At 38.7% G+C, this 22,061-nt stretch overlaps 4 protein-coding genes, 2 long non-coding RNA genes and 1 pseudogene across 9 annotated transcripts in view; all 7 read left to right on the top strand.

Moving 5' to 3' along the window:
* Window positions 1-138: 138 nt before the first annotated feature.
* On the top strand, window positions 139-4,889 carry LOC134179429 (pulmonary surfactant-associated protein D-like). The gene is made up of 5 exons (XM_062646326.1): window positions 139-598; window positions 4,227-4,382; window positions 4,481-4,561; window positions 4,633-4,771; window positions 4,838-4,889. The coding sequence occupies exons 2-4, from the start codon at window positions 4,305-4,307 to the stop codon at window positions 4,732-4,734; spliced, it is 261 nt and encodes an 86-aa protein (XP_062502310.1). The 5' UTR covers window positions 139-598; window positions 4,227-4,304; the 3' UTR covers window positions 4,735-4,771; window positions 4,838-4,889.
* LOC134179682 (uncharacterized) lies at window positions 4,746-7,469 on the top strand (annotated as a pseudogene).
* A 77-nt stretch (window positions 7,470-7,546) lies between these two features.
* On the top strand, window positions 7,547-11,574 carry LOC134179681 (acetylcholinesterase collagenic tail peptide-like). Its single transcript, XM_062646616.1, has 9 exons — window positions 7,547-7,573; window positions 7,649-7,804; window positions 7,901-7,981; window positions 8,054-8,194; window positions 8,263-8,400; window positions 9,126-9,224; window positions 10,572-10,693; window positions 10,754-10,853; window positions 10,913-11,574. The coding sequence occupies exons 1-9, from the start codon at window positions 7,547-7,549 to the stop codon at window positions 11,435-11,437; spliced, it is 1,389 nt and encodes a 462-aa protein (XP_062502600.1). The 3' UTR covers window positions 11,438-11,574.
* Window positions 11,575-11,745: 171 nt separating this feature from the next.
* Window positions 11,746-13,999, top strand: LOC134179432 (uncharacterized). The gene is made up of 3 exons (XR_009969875.1): window positions 11,746-11,874; window positions 11,934-12,064; window positions 13,913-13,999. It is a non-coding gene; the product is annotated as an uncharacterized LOC134179432 (long non-coding RNA).
* A 679-nt stretch (window positions 14,000-14,678) lies between these two features.
* LOC134179431 (uncharacterized) lies at window positions 14,679-17,469 on the top strand. Its single transcript, XR_009969874.1, has 5 exons — window positions 14,679-14,702; window positions 14,803-15,770; window positions 16,284-16,405; window positions 16,465-16,552; window positions 16,612-17,469. It is a non-coding gene; the product is annotated as an uncharacterized LOC134179431 (long non-coding RNA).
* Window positions 17,470-17,630: 161 nt separating this feature from the next.
* LOC134179428 (pulmonary surfactant-associated protein D-like) lies at window positions 17,631-20,404 on the top strand. Of its 4 annotated transcripts, none has more exons than XM_062646323.1 (6): window positions 17,631-17,776; window positions 19,461-19,588; window positions 19,686-19,766; window positions 19,837-19,977; window positions 20,044-20,124; window positions 20,300-20,404. In XM_062646323.1, the coding sequence occupies exons 1-6, from the start codon at window positions 17,713-17,715 to the stop codon at window positions 20,348-20,350; spliced, it is 546 nt and encodes a 181-aa protein (XP_062502307.1). In that variant the 5' UTR covers window positions 17,631-17,712; the 3' UTR covers window positions 20,351-20,404. The 4 variants fall into 4 exon arrangements, with proteins under 4 accessions (XP_062502307.1, XP_062502308.1, XP_062502306.1 ...); XM_062646324.1 differs by having other exon boundaries at window positions 20,220-20,394; XM_062646322.1 differs by having other exon boundaries at window positions 20,044-20,394.
* Window positions 20,405-20,991: 587 nt separating this feature from the next.
* Window positions 20,992-22,061, top strand: part of LOC134179680 (uncharacterized) — a 1,750-nt gene continuing 680 nt past the window's right edge. The window contains exons 1-5 of the mRNA XM_062646615.1: window positions 20,992-21,006; window positions 21,054-21,152; window positions 21,676-21,800; window positions 21,860-21,953; window positions 22,013-22,061. The exon at window positions 22,013-22,061 is cut by the window's right edge and continues 680 nt beyond it. Coding sequence (XP_062502599.1) covers window positions 20,992-21,006; window positions 21,054-21,152; window positions 21,676-21,800; window positions 21,860-21,953; window positions 22,013-22,061 — 382 coding nt within the window. The remainder of the gene's footprint in view (window positions 21,007-21,053; window positions 21,153-21,675; window positions 21,801-21,859; window positions 21,954-22,012) is intronic.

Below are 22,061 nucleotides of genomic sequence, written 5' to 3'. Positions count from 1 at the left end.
CCACTGGAAAATGCTTGCTGATTGAGTTTGTCGTTTGTGCAAGCTACTGCTTACGCTGTAGTAGAGGAGAGTGGTTAGACTGCCAAGGATTGACAATCCGGGGAATGACGAGTCTGGTAGGTCGGATCATGCGCACTACCCCTCTAAAACGCGCGGTGCAAAGCGTGCTCAACCACGTGTGGATTCTATTAATATAGAATACCCGTATACTCATTTTCTGTCACGATTTAGGGTTTGTCCCACCATTGACGTTGCTGGTGGCACAATAAAAGCATGTTGCTTACCTAAACCAACAGAACAGGAGTGGCTACGGCTCATTTTGCAGAGAGTACTTCCGTTCTTGCGTACGCTAGTTAGCTGCCTTGTTGGCGCGAAAATTATGGCGGCTGCTGATATTTAGGTAAGAGTGCATAAAGTCTGCTTTGGTCCCGATCCACACCGTGATGTCATCGATTTCATGCAGCGTCTAGGACTTATGTCAAGGCAAGAACAATGCAACAATTAACTGTCATGGTGTGGCCATGGCAATAAAATCATTTCAGAGATGCAAGGACGGTTATATTTGGAGATGTCCTGAAGAACACTGCAGAATGCAACGGTAATTTTTAAGTTTGTAAGATGTGGTACCCTAAAAACGATAAAACTATAAACAGAAATTCTGCATTATATATATATATATATATATATATTATAGTTCAGTTCAGTTTGACGTGATTCATTGTTTCGACAATCAAATGTTCCTTTGACAACTTGGTTACTTGTAATGTACCACTGGTGTTTTGAGACATCTGTGTCTCAAATGAAGGATGTTTGTAAAGTATCTCTAGTCACTGGCATCCAGATGTACCAGTACCTAAGAGATTTGTGCTCGTGGAAGCTGCAACAAAATGTTAGTAGACTTGGTGGCATTGGTCCAGTTCAGTCCAACGTTGTTGAAATAGACGAATCTGTTTTTCCCACAAACCGAAGGTAATTGCATTGAACATTACAGTGTAGACTGTTAGAGTTATCCTGTGACATTATACAGCACCACTGTGACCACAGAGGAAGAGCACAACGTGACCCAGTGTGAGTTTTTGGAATTATTGATGTAACACAGCGGCCAGCACTGGGTTACATGGAAATAGTTCCAAGAAGAGATGCTGTGACACTTTTACCAATCATACAGCATGTACTGCCTGGCAAAACAGTACATTCTGACGAATGGAGAGCCTACAATCGTATTAACACACTCCCCTGGTGGCAGCTCACAGGACAGTTAATCATTCTGTAAATTTTGTGGACCCTGGCACTGGAGTACACACTCAACATATCGAATCCCATTGGAATCGAGTTAAAACAAAACTGAAAAAAATGAAAGGTTTATTGTGATTATTCTGTGATCTCTAGTGGGTGTGCACTTGTGTGGAAACACTCATATTTTCAAGTTAGAAATCCAACTGATGACATGCGTACTTTCAGTTCAGTCGATCGTCCATGTACTGATCTGTCTGATGGTTGGTGTAATGTGGGTAACAAGGATAATGTTGCTGGTAATGTTCAATTGACAGTTGCTTATCACGAAGGAGAAGTTGTGTATGCATATCGTGGTGATCGTACTTCTGAACTGGGAAAGTCATGGCGTGGAGCAATACTCAACAATCCAGTCAAAATTACAGATCATTGCAGAACTGGAAATGGGATTCCTCCAGAGCCAAATATTATTACATCTGGAATACCAGGATTGACATTTGACGAATGGAAGCCTGGTGTATACGACCAAAACTGTGATACAGATACATACAAAACTATGTATGACTGTCGTTGGGAGAATTGTCGATTACCTTCATCTATCTCATCCAAAACAAATCATGTGCAAATGGCAGTTGCTATATTTCTTTGTTGACTTTGCACACAGCACTTTATGGGGTAGTTGCATGTTGATCTTGTTTGCATTGTATGAAATGTAACATCTAGTGTTGTAAACCTTGGTCTTTCTTGTCAGGACTTCACAGCATCATTGGCTTTTGTTGTGTTTCTGATTTCCAACCATAAAAGTTTGCTACGTGAAAATTGCAAAAACAATTTGGTTTGTATTGCATTGTAGCTTACATCGTAATAGTAATAGACTATTTGATAGCCATTTTATTTGAGCAAGTAGAATAGAGTTTGAATAAAGTATGTTGTGAGGACAAATAAGTGATTGCAACCGAACTTTGACCAACTGGCAACTGCTTCCTTCTTTTGTAAGCAATTTGTACACAAGATAATTAGCTTAAGCTTCTTCCGATTTGCTCTTCCAATCCATTCAATCCTGTGTTCTAGTTTCCTAAAATTAGTAAGACATGCTGCAGATCGGTTACACAGAAACGTGAGCATGCGCATGCGCATACCCTTAGACAAACATGAGCCAACAACTAGCCTGATGTCAAATTTTGACAGAGAAGATAGCGGCAATCAGTCCAAACTTTGAATTCAGGACCTTCTAATGTCACATGATGCGTATGTCGAGCAGTATGTGTTGTCCGGCGTCAAAATGAAAGAGGCAATTGGTGAAAAAATGCCTGCTGGTTGTGTTCGTCGTTTGTGCAAGCTAATGCTTACGCTGAAGTAGAGAAGATAGAGTTATTTATCTATACTATTTCAATTTGATGGAATCAAGAACATTTTTCTCAACTTAATTATTTAAATTAAATTAAATTAAATTAGTTTAAGGATTGTGTTTTTAAGTTGAAGTTAGAAATGAGAAATGTGTGAGTGTGTGTGTGTGTGTGTGTGTGTGTGTGTGTGTGTGTGTGTGTGTGTGTGTGTGTGTACGCTCGCTCGCACATCACTGCATGTGCATATGCATGTTCATGTGTGTGTGTGTGTGCATGTGTATGCACGTGCACGCGTGTGTGTATGGTGATGCATATGCGTGTCAGCAACAGAAATATTCTAACATAGACATTGTCTGTATTTTGATCCCAAAAATGACATGCTGGCTACGTGGCTGTACAACCAATTTTACTCTGGATGCACATGAAGACATAGTAATCTGCTTGATTTGGTAGAAATGAAACAGCCAGAATAATTAGAATGTGAATGTAGTAAACAGTTAAATATTAGCACTATTTACATTGTATTAAAGGGTAACTTTGCTGTACATATGTACTGAAATAATTATCAAACATTTTATGTGTAAACGTACTGAGCAATGGTGATACAAAGCATGTAAAGAAATATCCTTTATTTGGTGGGCATAAATTATTTATTCAAATTAAAATGTTTAATATTTAATTATGTTTGTTTGTTTTTATACCCAATATAAGGTTTACATGTAGTGGCATTCTATACGACTTTACAACTGAGCTAAGGTAGCAGAGAGTGGGTAGTGTTAGTGTTTACATATCACGTGCACCTTAATTGGGCCTCAGGCGACATCAACTGCATTTGGTTGGATTTATGTGCTCAACATTTGCTCAAATGTGTTTGCAATTCAATCAAAATTAGAAAGCAAGTGCTGTATAGTTGTCAAACAAAGTTTTATGTAAACCTTATTTAAATTAGTCTTGATTAGCACAACACCTTCTTTGCTATTTATGGAGGAGGAAAGGGAGGAGCTGACTACATTGGATGTTTCATAATCTATTGGAGAGAACAAACAATCTACTTGTTCTTAGTTCGTTTTGTTACATTGGCTTATATGCTGCAATCACGTGCACATTAGGTCATGTTTACAGACAAGGAGACAACACATTACATCATGTTTACAGACAAGGAGACGGTAATGTGGAAGTACAGATTACCATATCTATAACATGACCATTTTAGTACATACACCACAGGTCGCGTAATAATGTAGCAACATATGATTGTAACATAATATGTGTGTTAATTACTTGGCTAATGTGACCTCACTACAATTGATTACATTTGATTAGTTTATCATATTTGTGGTATTCTCAAGGTTTTATGGTCATACTGTTAAAAACGGGATTGTACTGTAGGTTGTGTGTACCGTGTTTAGTGTGACTATATAGTAAAGTAGCTATAGGCTGCTGTGCATTCTAGTTGTTTGCTTTCCTTCCACAAGATGGCAGTACATTTTGTTTTGACAATTATCCAGTTGTTTTTATGGCTTCAAATGATCAGTTGTTCTGAAGTATGAACAGAGCGTCCTAGCATGTGTTTTGTTGACCAGAAGACTATATAGTCATGTCACGTAGTGAACAATTTCTAGTTTGTTTTTGTTGTTGCAAATTTAGAAATCATCAGCAGTCTCTTGTGATCCAGCTGTTCTTAGTGGTCCTCGAGGTCTTCCTGGTCCTGTGGGTCAGAGAGGCATGCCTGGGGTACCAGGAGCACAAGGCTTGTCAGGCTTACAAGGTTTACCAGGAGCATTTGGAAAGACGGGAGATCCAGTGAGTGTAGATTGTTAAATGGAAGTTGTAAAGTACACATTCTGTTATTTGACTGTAGAAGGGATGTTTGTGATGTTGAAAGGTATAATGTGTTGTAGGGTCCGGTTGGCCCACAAGGTCTTCCTGGTCGTGTTGGCCCAGCAGGTCAGAAGGGGTCAGTTGGTCTGTCTGGTGAGAAGGTGAGATGGCAATTCAATAATTTCTGGTTATACTGCATTTAGACAAACTCACTTTAAATGTTTTGTGTTAGGGTGTACCTGGATTGAGAGGCAAGGCTGGACCGAAAGGAGAAAAAGGTAACATTGGATTGCGAGGTTCTGTTGGATTGAAAGGAGAACGAGGTGACGTATGACTAAGGTGAAAATGGAGTAAAAGGAGAAGTTGGTCGTGTAAGAAGACATGATGTTCATAACATTGTTATTTGTTTATTGATAAAGTAATAAATTTATTCGCAGAGAGGAGATGAAGGTATTCAAGGTCCAGTGGGTCCAACAGGTTTACAAGGAGTTAGAGGATTTCCTGGATACAAAGGAGAGGTAAGTTTAGTTTACTGTTTATTACCAGAAGCCCGGATATCCGTGCTAATGGTATAGAAGTCGTCTGACGTACGACCGTATTTACACTCGATTAGCACAGTTGCAAATGAAGCTATTCCGACCAATAGACGAGAAGTGGTGTCATCATAAGCCTCCACCTCTCTTTGTTTGGCAGATGGTACCAAGAATTCGGCAATCAGGCAACCATCTCGTACATGGTGTTTAGTCCTTTACTTTACATAAGAGTTTAGCACATAGAAACAACGTCTATAGTCTACATTTGTACATGCATGTTTTCCCACCAACAACCAGGCAACTAGAGAGCGAATGTACTGGATTCAGGTGCTATGCGTTACGTATAGCTGTACCTGACTTGTAACATTTTGCTTGTTCCACAGACTTTCTTCATAGTGGTTCTGCAGTCTGACAGCTTGAATTTTTGGTGTGTGTGTGTCTGAGCGGCCGCGGTTTTGCTGCAAAAATCACTATAGTGTCGTTTTCAACAGAAATTTGGTGCTCTATGGGAATTTGCAAAGGGGAACGTGCTTTGTCCATGACAGTGCGTCTGTTTGTGGGACGAAGTGACTGATCTGTAAGTATGCAAGTCTGGAGACTCTTTGCACCTTTGTTTAGCTAAACGAATGCATTGGAACCTGAGATGACTGGGTTGGGCTAAAACCTCAGTATACAAAACATTATCACGTGACAAGATATGTGATTACATACACTGGCCGAGGGTTTAGCACTGTAATGTGCTTCTCTATTCATTAATGTTTGTATTGCTGTTGTTTGGAACTGAAAAGGGAGATTTGTGGACTAGTGAAGGTGGATGGATAGTTTTACTTGAGAGAAAGTCTTGTTTCTTGAAATGGCAAACTTGCAAGTAATATCCAATAGAAATACTTATTTTAGTATTTGTTTGTGTTTTAGAAAGGTTTACAAGGTTTGCAAGGCATTCCTGGATTAACTCCACTTTCTGAAATAAAGAAACTTGAACGTTTGGTGACAAAATTATACAATGAACTGAAGGTATGTTTTGTTTGTATAAAGCAAATGTGTATGAACTGTGTAGTACAATCTGTTGTCTAATGTATGTCTAATTACCAGAATTATAGGTCATATGTAACTTGCATGTGCAAAGCCTTCAATGATAACAGAAACTACCAAATAGATTACACTTTATTGTGATTCTGTTTTGTAGTGTTGAGGCTAGTGAATGTGTATTAGATGTATAGCAGTGAGAATGTGTACAGTAAACATGTTGTGAGTTGATAGATACTATATCACTATACTTTGTCGTGACAAATGCCAAGTGGTGTTTGGGACTGTGGGCAGCAAATATAGAAATATAAGATAATTTTATTTTAACAGAATTGAATTGCAGTAAGGCCAGCACTGATAGTGATAATATAATGTTTTAATAAAGATAATAGACATAATACAAACTATGCCATACAATTGATAAATTTAAATTTAATATTTTATTTTGTTTTAAATTAAACAAGAAGACAAATTTAACTATCTGTATCACAAGTTGTGTTGCACTCATTAGGTTTCTCGAGTTTCATATGGTGATGAAGTTGGTACATGCAACATGAGCACATCTGGTGATTTGTTCTACCATTATACTAATAAATCTCTGCTGTTTTGTGATTCTGAGCAGTGGGTTGAGATGTAAGTTACTTTGTTGAATTCAAGTTTTAACATGTAAATTAAATTATTGTTTCTGTTAGGGCATGGAAACTATACCTAACTTGTTCTGTAATTAAGATCAACTCTATTCAGTTTGTGCAGAAGGTCCACTCTCTCCCACCTGTAAAGGTATCCATGTTTGTAGTTATCACACTTTGTTATTTGCTGAGTAAGAAATATTTGTGTAGGTTTATTGTGATTATTCTGTGATCTCTAGTGGGTGTGCACTTGTGTGGAAACACTCATATTTTCAAGTTGGAAATCCAACTGATGACATGCATACTTTCAGTTCAGTTGATCGTCCATGTACTGATCTGTCTGATGGTTGGTGTAATGTGGGTAACAAGGATAATGTTCCTGGTAATGTTCAATTGACAGTTGCTTATCACGAGGGACAAGTTGTGTATGCATATCGTGGTGATCGTAATTCTGAAGTGGGAAAGTCATGGCGTGGAGCAATACTCAACAATCCAGTCAAAATTACAGATCATTGCACAAAAGGAAATGAGATTCCTCCAGAGCCAAGTATTCGTTCAGATGGAATACCGGATTGACATTTGACAAATTGAATCCTGGTGTATACACTGGTAACTGTAATACAGATGACTACAAGAGTATGAGAGACTGTCGCTGGGAGAATTGTCGATTACCTTCATCTATCTCATCCAAAACAAATCATGTACAAATGACAGTTGCTATATTTCTTTGTTGACTTTGCCCACAGCACTCTATGGGGTAGTTGCATGTTGATCTTGTTGCATTGTATGAAATGTAACATCTAGTATTGTGAACCTTGGGCTTTCTTGTCAGGACTAGTACTTCACAGCATCATTTGCTTTTGTACATGTTGTGTTTCTGATTTCCAACCATAAAAGTTTATTACATGCAAAATTGCAATAACATTGTTTTTGTATTGCGTTGTAGCTTACATCGTAAATGGTAGTAGACAGCTATTTTATTTGGGCAAGACCTAGATCCGGCCAACCCTCCTGCGTATACACAGAGCATGCTGCTAAGTGTTTTTGTTGTATATTTTAGAAATCATCAGCAGTCTCTTGTGATGCAGCTGTTCTTACTGGTCCTCGAGGTCTTCCTGGTCCTGTGGGTCAGAGAGGCATGCCTGGGGTACCAGGAACACAAGGTTTGTCAGGCTTACAAGGTTTACCAGGAGCATTTGGAAAGACGGGAGATCCAGTGAGTTTATATGAATTAAATAAAGTCTGTAAAGTAGAGCAGCAGATGGTTGTTTGTGGTGTTGACAGATTTGATCTAATGTAAAATGTATTGTAGGGTCCTGTCGGTGTACAAGGTCTTCCTGGTCGTGTTGGCCCAGCAGGTCAGAAGGGGTCAATTGGATTGCAAGGTGAGAAGGTGAGATGATAATTCAATAATTCTTTGGTTATACTGCATTTAGACGAACTCAATTCAAATGTTTTGTGTTAGGGTGTACCTGGAGTGAGAGGCAAGGCTGGACCGAAAGGAGAAAAAGGCAACATTGGATTGCGAGGTTCTGTTGGATTGAAAGGAGAACGAGGTGACGTAGGACAAAAAGGTGAAAATGGAGTAAAAGGAGAAGTTGGTCGTGTAAGAAGACATGATGTTGATAACATCGTTATTTGTTTACTGATATTGACTAATAAATTCATTTGCAGAAAGGAGGTCAAGGTATTCAAGGTCCATTGGGTCCAAGAGGTTTACAAGGAGTTAGAGGATTTCCTGGATACAAAGGAGACGTAAGTTTATATCCAGTTTACACTGCATTTTTGATCGGGCTGGACCTTTTCAGCTTGGTACTGCCTGTTCCAACATGCCAATTTAAATGTGACCGGGCCAAGTTGGGAGTGGGCGGAGTGGGCTGGCTCAGCTCATTCAATTCCGATTCTATCAAGTAGTGTAAACGCGAATAGGCTAGATGGCATGGTGGTATATCACATATGCAGCTGATGTACTTTCAGATATGGCGTTGTCTGACGATGAATCTCTGTATTTGATTTTGTTGTGTTGAGACGAAACCGTCCAAACTGAGCAGTCATCATGATGAGCAGTAGTGCTGCTCGTTTAGACTGACAGCAGTGCCAAAGAATGGCTGTCTTGCACGCCACTTTATCTGCCACACTATTATGCCGTCTTTCAAACAAGAGCACATGCAAAGCAATTGCTCTGGCATCCATGTTTATTACCTTTAGGGACACATGACAATCACGTGATAATAAAACACCTACTTGGCTTGCTTCTAAACCAGCAGTGTAAACGTGTGCTGACTCGTTCAACAATTCACACTCTGCTGGAATACCCGAACAGGCTTGCTGGTCCCCATTTGTCTTGTCTGTGTAAACGTAGTATTAGATACTGCTTATTAATGTTTGTGTTGCTGTTGTTTGGAACTGTAAAGGAGAGGAGATTTACGCATGAGTGATGGTCATGGACAGTTTTGCTTGAGAGAGTGTTCTGTCTTTGTAAATAGCAAAGTTGCATAATGACATCAAAGAGTCATTGGTATTTGTTTGTGTTTTAGAAAGGTTCACAAGGTTTGCAAGGCATTCCTGGATTAACTCCACTTTCTGAAATAAAGAAACTTGAAAGTTTGGTAACAAGATTGTACAATGAACTGAAGGTACAGTAAAACCTATACTTGCGACCACTTCAGTAGTGTGACCACTATGCTAAGCGACTATTATTCTGTGCATAGACCGTTTGTAATACAAAATAACCTTGCTAGTGCGACCAACTGGCTAACGCGACCAGCGACCACTGTCATAGTGACCAAGCCAAGGTCTTAACCTCCATAAGTTGACCGGATGCAACCTTTCGCACAATCGCGCTTGACGTAGGTCAGGCATTATATGGGATATCTAGTGTTTAGAAGCTCAAAGCCAGCTTTACATATTACTTACACTGTGTATCTCTGGCTTTGCACGTGACAACGAACAGATCTAGACGAAGAGAACTGAAGCTCAGTGAACGAGTTCAAGTTATCAAGCTACCTAGCTCTCAGAAAAGGGGAGATCTGCCAGGCAGATTGTAATGGACTTTGAGGTTGGTAAAACCCAGATTCAGAACATCATCAAACAAAAAGCCGAAGTCATGGACATGTTGGTATTGGCGCTCCATTGGATCAAATAGAAAGCGTAGGAAAACTGATGACGTTATAGCTAATAAATGGAGGCTTCATGTGCTAAAAAGGGTGAATGTTGGTGCAACATCTGGGAGGCCAATCTTTTTATTAGGACCACCTGTGTAATGTAACCACATTTGTGGAACCATGCATGGTTGTATAATTAATACAATGTGTTGTCTAAATAATTTGGGAAATGGAACTGAGACATCGTTGTAAATATCGAATGTATAGCATTGGCAAGTAAATTTGTTGTGGGTTTCTTTCTCTTGATAAATGTCAAGTGGTGTTTGGCAATGTGAGCAGCAAATGTATAAATGTAGGATTTACTAGCAATGATGATAATATATTAATTGTTATTTGTTATCTAGTAATTAGTTAAAGCTAACTGCAATTCAAATTCAAAGTTGTGCTTTCATGATTAAGAAATGGCTGCTAAAAATAGTTTGGTTGTAACTCATGAATGTCTTGTGTTTGCTTCACTGCAACTTGGTAGGTGCTGTTTAATTAACACCTGTCAAATTTCACTGCAATACACAACTGCATGTGTGTATGTAATTTCTCTACAGCATTAGTAAGTTTAGAATGCTACATAATTTTTCGTCTCTGGTTGTAGACAAAGTGGTATGACATTAATAGCAGCAAGTAGCAAACAATTAATATTGTTACTTGAAACAAACAAGCCACATTGGACTCGCCTAGAATAGAGATAAGTCTAGCAGTGATAACTACAATACAGTATATCTGAATATCTGAATTAATAGATAATATACAAACTATGCCATACAATTTGATTTATACAATCAATGCTCTAAGTGCACTACAAATTTATGTTGCACTCATTAGGTTCCCAGGGTTCCAGTTGGTGATGAAGCTGGTACATGCAACATGAGCACATCAGGTTATTTGTTCTACCACAATACTAAGAAATCTCTGCTGTTTTGTGATTCTGAGCAGTGGGTTGAGATGTAAGTTACTTTTATTGAATTCAAGTTTGAACATGTAAATTAAATTATTGTTTTCGTTAGATCATCAAAATCGAAATCATATAAATCTTGTTCTGCAGTTGAACATAAGATCAACTCTCTTCAATTTGTGCAGAAAGTCAACTCTCTGTCACCTGTAAAGGTATCCATGTTGGTAGTTATCACACTTTGTTATTTGCTGAGTAAGAAATATTTGTGTAGGTTTATTGTGATTATTCTGTGATCTCTAGTGGGTGTGCACTTGTGTGGAAACACTCATATTTTCAAGTTGGAAATCCAACTGATGACATGCGTACTTTCAGTTCAGTGGATCGTCCATGTACTGATCTGTCTGATGGTTGGTGTAATGTGGGTAACAAAGATAATGTTGCTGGTAATGTTCAATTGACAGTTGCTTATCACGAAGGAGAAGTTGTGTATGCATATCGTGGTGATCGTAATTCTGAACTGGGAAAGTCATGGCGTGGAGCAATACTCAACAATCCAGTCAAAATTACAGATCATTGCACAGAAGGAAATGGGATTCCTCCAGAGCCAAGTATTCATTCATATGGAATACAAGGATTGACATTTGACAAAAGGAATCCTGGTGTATACACTGGTAACTGTGATACAGATAATTACAAGAGTATGAGAGACTGTCGCTGGGAGAATTGTCGATTACCTTCATCTATCTCATCCAAAACACATCATGTACAAATGACAGTTGCTATATTTCTTTGTTGACTTTGCACACAGCACTCAATGGGATAGTTGCATGTTGATCTTGTTTGCATTGTATGAAATGTAACATCTAGTATTGTGAACCTTGGGCTTTCTTGTCAGGACTTCACAGCATCATTGGCTTTTGTTGTGTTTCTGATTTCCAACCATAAAAGTTTATTGCATGCAAAATTGCAATAACAAATTGTTTTTGTATTGCATTGTAGCTTACATCGTAAATGGTAGTAGACAGCTATTTTATTTGGGCAAGACCTAGATACTGCTGTATCCGGCCAACCCTCCTGCGTATACACAGAGCATGCGCATGCGCCGAGACAAACATGCCTACGAGACACGAGACGAGTTACTTGTGACAGAGAAGATAGAGGCAGTCAGTGCAAAACTTCAGTACTTGCCGGATTTTCTAATGTTACGTGACACGTATGTGGACCAGATGCCGAGTATGCGTGTGTTGTCTGGCAAATGAATCTGTAGGTTTATCCGGGTCTTTGGTCTCTAGATGGTTGCCACTGGAAAATGCCTGCTGATTGAGTTTGTCGTTTGTGCAAGCTACTGCTTACGCTGTAGTAGAGCAGAGTGGTTAGACTGCCAAGGATTGGCAATCCGGGGAATGACGAGACTGCGAGTCTGGTAGGTCGGATCATGCGCACTACCCCTCTAAAACGCGCGGTGCAAAGCGTGGTCAGCCACGTGTGGATTCTATTAATATAGAATACCCGTATACTCTCATTTTCAGTCACGATTTAGGGTTTGTCCCACCATTGACGTTGCTGGTGGCACAATAAAAGCATGTTGCTTACCTAAACCAACAGAACAGGAGTGGCTACGGCTCATTTTGCAGAGAGTACTTCCGTTCTTGCGTACGCTAGTTAGCTGCCTTGTTGGCGCGAAAATTATGGCGGCTGCTGATATTTAGGTAAGAGTGCATAAAGTCTGCTTTGGTCCCGATCCACACCGTGATGTCATCGATTTCATGCAGCGTCTAGGACTTAATTAAGTCAAGGCAAGAACAATGCAACAATTAACTGTCATGGTGTGGCCATGGCAATAAAATCATTTCAGAGATGCAAGGACGGTTATATTTGGAGATGTCCTGAAGAACACTGCAGAATGCAACGGTAATTTTTAAGTTTGTAAGATGTGGTACCCTAAAAATGATAAAATTATAAACAGAAATTCTGCATTATATATATATATATATATATATTATAGTTCAGTTCAGTTTGACGTGATTCATTTTTTCGACAATCAAATGTTCCTTTGACAACTTGGTTACTTGTAATGTACCACTGGTGTTTTGAGACATCTGTGTCTCAAATGAAGGATGTTTGTAAAGTATCTCTAGTCACTGGCATCCAGATGTACCAGTACCTAAGAGATTTGTGCTCGTGGAAGCTGCAACAAAATGTTAGCAGACTTGGTGGCATTGGTCCAGTTCAGTCCAACGTTGTTGAAATAGACGAATCTGTTTTTCCCACAAACCGAAGGTAATTGCATTGAACATTACAGTGTAGACTGTTAGAGTTATCCTGTGACATTATACAGCACCACTGTGACCACAGAGGAAGAGCACAACGTGACCCAGTGTGAGTATTTGGAATTGTTGATGTAACACAGCGGCCAGCACTGGGTTACATGGAAATAGTTCCAAGAAGAGATGCTGTGACACTTTTACCAATCATATCACAGCACGTACTGTCTGGCACAACAGTACATTCTGACGAATGGAGAGCCTACAATCGTATTAACACATTCACGTGGTGGCAGCTCACAGGACAGTTAATCATTCTGTAAATTTTGTGTACCCTGGCACTGGAGTACACACTCAACATATCGAATTTCATTGGAATCGAGTTAAAACAAAACTGAAAAAAATGAAAGGGTGCCATCGCCATATGCTGCCGTCATATTTGGATGAATTCATGTGGCGGGAGCGTCATGGCATAACTCACGCGGCAGCTTTTGCCGCCATCACGTTGGATATCAGCCAGTGGTATCGAGTACCCTAGCTGGGTGTCTCTCAACTTCTTCATGTTCAGCGTTGAAGTTTAACCTAAACGGTTGTGTTGAATTAACAAGTTCAACTTGTCTTATAACAGTATTAGCTAGGTAAAAAGCTGACAAACCTTGTTCTTGCAAATGTTTAGTTACCCGGATTGGATTAATATAAATTGATAGAGGTTGGGTTGCAACTTCATTGTTGTCTTGAAAGAAAGCCTAGACGCTGCATGAAATCGATGACATCACGGTGTGGATCGGGACCAAAGCAGACTTTATGCACTCTTACCTAAATAGTAGCAGCTGCCATAATTTTCGCGCAAACAAGGCAGGTAACTAGCATACACAAGAATGGAAGTACTCTCTGCTTGATCTTTTGTGTTGAGGTAGCATCCAAACTTCTCTAGCAAATAGTTTGATTGACAAGTGCAGTCAAACACAAGAGTAATTGCTGCTAAGTGTTTTTGTTGTATATTTTAGAAATCACCAGCAGTCTCTTGTGATCCAGCAGTTGTTACTGGTCCTCGAGGTCTTCCTGGTCCTGTGGGTCAGAGAGGCATGCCTGGGGTACCAGGAACACAAGGCTTGTCAGGCTTCCAAGGTTTACCAGGAGCATTTGGAAAGACGGGAGATCCAGTGAGTTTATATGAATTAAATAAAGTCTGTAAAGTAGACTCTGTTGTTTTTATGTAGAGCAGCAGATGGTTGTTTGTGGTGTTGACAGATTTGATCTAATGTAAAATGTATTGTAGGGTCCTGTCGGTGTACAAGGTCTTCCTAGTCGTGTTGGCCCAGCAGGTCAGAAGGGGTCAATTGGATTGCAAGGTGAGAAGGTGAGATGATAATTCACTTAATTTTTTGGTTATACTGCGTTTAATATCTAGATCTGTTAATGAATGTATTATGTAGGCTACCTCATCTCAAGCACGCCTTGTTTGTCTAGATTGTGTAGACAAACTCAATTTAAATGTTTGTGTTAGGGTGTACCTGGAGTGAGAGGCAAGGCTGGACCAAAAGGAGAAAAAGGCAACATTGGATTGCGAGGTTCTGTTGGATTGAAAGGAGAACGAGGTGACGTAGGACAAAAAGGTGAAAATGGAGTAAAAGGAGAAGTTGGTCGTGTAAGAAGACATGATGTTTATAACATTGTTATTTGTTTATTGATATTAAGTAATGAATTTATTTGCAGAAAGGAGATCAAGGTATTCAAGGTCCAGTGGGTCCAAGAGGTTTACAAGGAGCTAGAGGATTTCCTGGATACAAAGGAGAGGTAAGTTTAGTTCACTGTTTATTACAAGAGGCTCGGATATCCGGGCTACTGGTATGGTAGTCGTCTGACGTACGATCGTATTTATACTCGATTGGCACAGATGCAAATGAAGCTATTCCGACCGATAGACAAGAAGTGGTGTCATTACCGACCAATAGACGAATGTGATGTCATCATAAGGCTCCACCTCTCTTTGTTTGGCAGATGGTACCGTGAATTCGGCAATCAGACATCTATCCTGTACATGGTGCATGGTGTTTAGTCCTTTGCTTTACATAAGTGTTTAGCACATAGAAACAACTTCTATAGTCTACATTTGCACGTGCATGTTTACCCACCAACAACCAGTCAACTAGAGAGCGAATGTACTGGATTCAGGTGCCATGCGGTACGTGTAGCTGTACCTGACTTGTAACATTTTGCTTGTTCCACAGTGTTTCTTCATAGTGGTTTTGCAGTCTGACAGCTTGAATTTTTGTTGTGTGTGGCTAAGCGGCTGTGGTTTTGCTGCAAAAATCACTATAGTGTTGTTTTCAACAGAAATTTGGCACTCCACGGTAATTTGCAAAGGGGAACGTGCATTGTCCATGACAGTGTGTCTGTTTGTCGGACGAAGCGACTGACCTGTAAGTACGCAAGTCTGGAGACGCTTTGCACCTTTGTTTAGCTAAACGAATGCATTGGAAACTTTAACTGAGACGTCTGGGTTGGGCTAAACCTCAGTATGCAAAACATTATCACATGACAGCATATGTGATTACATACACCAGCCGAGGGTTTAGCACTGTAATGTGCTTCTCTATTCATTAATGTTTGTATTGCTGTTGTTTGGAACTGAAAAGGGAGATTTGTGGACGAGTGAAGGTGGATGGATAGTTTTACTTGAGAGAAAGTCTTGTTTCTTGAAATGACAAACTTGCAAGTAATATCCAATAGAAATACTTATTTTAGTATTTGTTTGTGTTTTAGAAAGGTTCACAAGGTTTGCAAGGCATTCCTGGATTAACTCCACTTTCTGAAATAAAGAAACTTGAACGTTTGGTGACAAAATTATACAATGAACTGAAGGTATGTTTTGTTTGTATAAAGCAAATGTGTATGAACTGTCTAGTACAATCTGTTGTCTAATGTATGTCTAATTACCAGAATTGTAGATCATATGTAACTTGCATGTGCAAAGCCTTCAATGATAACAGAAGCTACCAAATAGATTACACTTTATTGTGATTATGTTTTGTAGTGTTGAGGCTAGTGAATGTCTATTAGATGTATAGCAGTGAGAATGTGTGCAGTAAACATGTTGTGAGTTGATAGATACTATATCACTATACTTTGTCATGACAAATGCCAAGTAGTGTTTGGGACTGTGGGCAGCAAATATAGAAATATAAGATAATTTTATTTTAACAGAATTGAATTGCAGTAAGGCCAGCACTGATAGTGATAATATAATGTTTTAATAAAGATAATAGACATAATACAAACTATGCCATACAATTGATAAATTTAAATGTTTTATTTTTATTTAAACCAAAAGACAAATTTAACTATCTGTATCACAAGTTGTGTTGCACTCATTAGGTTTCTCGAGTTTCATATGGTGATGAAGTTGGTACATGCAACATTAGCACGTTAGGTGATTTGTTCTACCACAATTCTAATAAATCTTTGCTATTTTGTGATTCTGAGAAGTGGGTTGAGATGTAAGTTACTTTGTTGAATTCAAGTTTTAACATGTAAATTAAATTATTGTTTCTGTTAGAACATGGAAACTATACCTAACTTGTTCTGTAATTAAGATCAACTCTATTCAGTTTGTGCAGAAGGTCCACTCTCTCCCACCTGTAAAGGTATCCATGTCGGTAGTTATCACACTTTGTTATTTGCTGAGTAAGAAATATTTGTGTAGGTTTATTGTGATTATTCTGTGATCTCTAGTGGATGTGCACTTGTGTGGAAACACTCATATTTGCAAGTTGGAAATCCAACTGATGACATGCGTACTTTCAGTTCAGTTGATCGTCCATGTACTGATCTGTCTGATGGTTGGTGTAATGTGGGTAACAAGGATAATGTTCCTGGTAATGTTCAATTGACAGTTGCTTATCACGAAGGACAAGTTGCGTATGCATATGGTGGTGATCGTAATTCTGAACTGGGAAAGTCATGGCGTGGAGCAATACTCAACAATCCAGTCAAAATTACAGATCGTTGCAGAACTGGAATGGGATTCCTCCAGAGCCAAATATTGCTTCATCTGGAATACCAGGATTGACATTTGACAAATGGAAGCCTGGTGTATACGACCAAAACTGTGATACAGATAGATACAAGACTATGTATGACTGTCGTTGGGAGAATTGTCAGTTACCTTCATCTATCTCATCCAAAACAAATCATGTACAAATGACAGTTGCTATATTTCTTTGTTGACTTTGCACACAGCACTCTATGGGGTAGTTGCATGTTGATCTTGTTTGCATTGTATGAAATGTAACATCTAGTATTGTGAACCTTGGGCTTTCTTGTCAGGACTTCACAGCATCATTTTTGTTGTGTTTCTGATTTCCAACCATAAAAGTTTATTACGTGAAAATTACAAAAACAAATTGTTTTTGTATTGCGTTGTAGCTTATATTGTAATGGTAATATAATATTTGATAGCTATTTTATTTGAGCAAGTAGAATAGAGTTTGAATAAAGTATGTAGTGAGGACAAATAAGTGATTGCAACCGAACTTTGACCAACTGGCAACTGCTTCCTTCTTTTATAAGCAATTTGTACACAAGATAATTAGCTTAAGCTTCTTCCGATTTGCTCTTCCAATCCATTCAATCCTGTGTTCTAGTTTCCTAAATTAGTAAGACATGCTGCAGATCGGTTACACAGAACATGAGCATGCGCACGCGCATGCCCTTAGACAGAAATGAGCCAACGACGAGCCTGATGTCAAATGTTGACAGAGAAGATAGCGGCAATCAGTCCAAACTTTGAATTGAGGACCTTCTAATGTCACATGATGCGTATGTCAAGCAGTATGTGTTGTCCGGCGTCAAAATGAAAGAGGCAATTGGTGAAAAATGCCTGCTGGTTGTGTTCGTCGTTTGTGCAAGCTAATGCTTACGTTGAAGTAGACAAGATAGAGTTATTTATCTGTACTATTTCAATTTGATGGAATCAAGAACATTTTTCTCAACTTAATTATTTAAATTAAATTAAATTAAATTAGTTTAAGGATTATGTGTTTTTAAGTTGAAGTTAGAAATGAGAAATGTGTGCGTGCGTGCGTGCGTGCGTGTGTGTGTGTGTGTGTGTGTGCGCGCGCGCACGTGCACGCGCATGGCTGCTTGTGCATGTGAGTGTGGGTGCATGCACGTGTGTGTATGATGATGCATACGCGTGTCAGCAACAGTAACATTCTAACATAGACATTATCTGTACTTTGATCCCAAAATGACATGCTGGCTACGTGGCTGTACAACCAATTTTACTCTGGATGCACTAAAGACAGTAATCTGCTTCATTTGGTAGAAATGAAACAGCCAGAATAATTAGAATGTGAGTGTAGTAAACAGTTAAACATTAGCACTATTTACATTGTATTAAAGGGTAACTTTGCTGTACATATGTACTGAAATAATTATCAAGCATTTTATGTGTAAACGTACTGAGCAATGGTGATACAAAGCAAGTAAAGAAATATCCTTTATTTGGTGGGCATAAACTTTTTATTCAAATTAAAATGTTTAATATTTAATTATGTTTGTTTGTTTTTATACCCAATATAAGGTTTACATGTAGTGGCATTCTATACGACTTTACAACTGAGCTAAGGTAGCAGAGAGTGGGTAGTGTTAGTGTTTACATATCACGTGCACATCAATTGGGCACCTTCAGGCAACATCAGCTACATTTGGTTGGATTTATGTGCTCAACACTTGCTCAAATGTGTTTGCAATTCAATCAAAATTAGAAAGCAAGTGCTGTATAGTTGTCAAACAAAGTTTTATGTAAACCTTATTTAAATTAGTCTTGATTAGCACAACACCTTCTTTGCTATTTATGGGGGAGGAAAGGGAGGAGCTGACTACATTGGATGTTTCATAATCTATTGGAGAGAACAAACAATCTACTTGTTCTTAGTTCATTTGTTACATTGGCCTATATGCTGCAATCACGTGCACATTACATCATGTTTACAGACAAAGGAAACAACACATTACATCATGTTTACAGACAAGGAGACGGTAATGTGGAAGTAGAGATTACCATATCTATAACATGACCATTTTAGTACATACACCACAGGTCGCGTAATAATGTAGCAACATATGATTGTAACATAATATTTGTGTTAATTATTTGGCTAATGTGACCTCATGACAGTTGATTACATTTGATTAGTTTATCATATTTGTGGTATTCTCAAGGTTTTATGGTCATACTGTTAAAAACGGGATTGTACTGTAGATTGTGTGTACCGTGTTTAGTGTGACTATATAGTAAAGTAGCTATAGGCTGCTGTGCATTCTAGTTGTTTGCTTTCCTTCCACAAGATGGCAGTACATTTTGTTTTGACAATTATCCAGTTGTTTTTATGGCTTCAAATGATCAGTTGTTCTGAAGTATGAACAGAGCATCCTAGCATGTGTTTTGTTGACCAGAAGACTATATAGTCATGTCACGTAGTGAACAATTTTTTAGTTTGTTTTTGTTGTTGCAAATTTAGAAATCATCAGCAGTCTCTTGTGATGCAGCTGTTCTTAGTGGTCCTCGAGGTCTTCCTGGTCCTGTGGGTCAGAGAGGCATGCCTGGGGTACCAGGAACACAAGGCTTGTCAGGTTTACAAGGTTTACCAGGAGCATTTGGAAAGACGGGAGATCCAGTGAGTGTAGATTGTTAAATGGAAGTTGTAAAGTACACATTCTGTCATTTGACTGTAGAAGGGATGTTTGTGATGTGAAAGGTATAATGTATTGTAGGGTCCAGTTGGCCCACAAGGTCTTCCTGGTCGTGTTGGACCAGCAGGTCAGAAGGGGTCAATTGGTTTGTCTGGTGAGAAGGTGAGATGGCAATTCAATAATTTTAGTTATAGTGCATTTAGACAAAGTCAATTTAAATGTTTTGTGTTAGGGTGTACCTGGAGTGAGAGGCAAGGCTGGACCGAAAGGAGAAAAAGGCAACATTGGATTGCGAGGTTCTGTTGGATTAAAAGGAGAACGAGGTGACGTAGGACCAAAAGGTGAAAACGGAGTAAAAGGAGAAGTTGGTCGTGTAAGAAGACAATATGTTCATAACATTGTTATTTGTTTATTGATAAAGTAATAAATTTATTCGCAGAAAGGAGATGAAGGTATTCAAGGTCCAGTGGGTTCAAGAGGTTTACAAGGAGTTAGAGGATTTCCTGGATACAAAGGAGAGGTAAGTTTAGTTTACTGTTTATTACCAGAGGCCCGGATATCCGTGCTAATGGTATAGAAGTCGTCTGACATACGACCGTATTTATACTCGATTAGCACAGTTGCAAATGAAGCTATTCCGACCAATAGACGAGAAATGATGTCATCATAAGCCTCCACCTTTCTTTATTTGGCAGATGGTACCAAGAATTCGGCAATCAGGCAACCATCTTGTACATGGTGTTTAGTTCTTTACTTTACATAAGAGTTTAGCACATAGAAACAACGTCTATAGTCTACATTTGTACATGCATGTTTTCCCACCAACAACCAGGCAACTAGAGAGCGAATGTACTGGATTCAATTGCTATGCGTTACGTATAGCTGTACCTGACTTGTAACATTTTGCTTGTTCCACAGTCTTTCTTCATAGTGGTTCTGCAGTCTGACAGCTTGAATTTTTGGTGTGTGTGTCTGAGCGGCCGTGGTTTTGCTGCAAAAATTACTATAGTGTCGTTTTCAACAGAAATTTGGCGCTCTATAAAAATTTGCAAAGGGGAACGTGCTTTGTCCATGACAGTGCGTCTGTTTGTGGGGCGAAGCGACTGATCTGTAAGTAGGCAAGTCTGGAGACGCTTTGCACCTTTGTTTAGCTAAACGAATGCATTGGAACCTGAGATGACTGGGTTGGGCTAAAACCTCAGTATGCAAAACATTATCACGTGACGAGATATATGATTACATACACCAGCCGAGGGTTTAGCACTGTAATGTGCTTCTCTATTCATTAATATTTGTATTGCTGTTGTTTGGAACTGAAAGGGGGAGATTTGTGGATGAGTGAAGGTGGATGGATAGTTTTACTTGAGAGAAAGTCTTGTTTCTTGAAATGGCAAGATTGCAAGTAATATCCAATAGAAATACTTATTTTAGTATTTGTTTGTGTTTTAGAAAGGTTCACAAGGTTTGCAAGGCATTCCTGGATTAACTCCACTTTCTGAAATAAAGAAACTTGAACGTTTGGTGACAAAATTATACAATGAACTGAAGGTATGTTTTGTTTGTATGAAGCAAATGTGTATGAACTGTCTAGTACAATCTGTTGTCTAATGTACGTCAAATTAACAGAATTATAGGTCATATGTAACTTGCATGTGCAAAGCCTTCAATGATAACAGAAGCTACCAAATAGATTACACTTTATTGTGATTATGTTTTGTAGTGTTGAGGCTAGTGAATGTGTATTAGATGTATAGCAGTGAGAATGTGTGCAGTAAACATGTTGTGAGTTGATAGATACTATATCACTATACTTTGTCGTGACAAATGCCAAGTGGTGTTTGGGACTGTGGGCAGCAAATATAGAAATATAAGATAATTTTATTTTAACTGAATTGAATTGCAGTAAGGCCAGCACTGATAGTGATAATATAATGTTTTAATAAAGATAATAGACATAATACAAACTATGCCATACAATTGATAAATTTAAATTTAATGTTTTATTTTGTTTTAATTTAAACAAAAAGACAAATTTAACTATCTGTATCACAAGTTGTGTTGCACTCATTAGGTTTCTCGAGTTTCATATGGTGATGAAGTTGGTACATGCAACATGAGCAAATCAGGTGATTTGTTCTACCACAATTCTAATAAATCTCTGCTATTTTGTGATTCTGAGCAGTGGGTTGAGCTTAGGTATGTAAGCTGGTTGTGTTGAATTCACCCAGTAAATATTAAATCATTGTTTCTTTTAGATCATGGAAATCATATGAATCTTGTTCTGCTGTTGAACATAAGATCAACTCTATTCAGTTTGTGCAGAGAGTCAATTCTCTCCCACCTGTAAAGGTATCCATGTTGGTAGTTATCACACTTTGTTATTTGCTGACTAAGAAATATTTGTGTAGGTTTATTGTGATTATTCTGTGATCTCTAGTGGGTGTGCACTTGTGTGGA

This window comes from Corticium candelabrum, chromosome 5, assembly GCF_963422355.1.
Source record: "Corticium candelabrum chromosome 5, ooCorCand1.1, whole genome shotgun sequence".
Lineage (NCBI taxonomy): Eukaryota > Metazoa > Porifera > Homoscleromorpha > Homosclerophorida > Plakinidae > Corticium > Corticium candelabrum.
The sequence above is the reverse complement of the archived record's forward strand: the minus strand, read 5'-3'. Positions and strand labels throughout refer to the sequence as shown.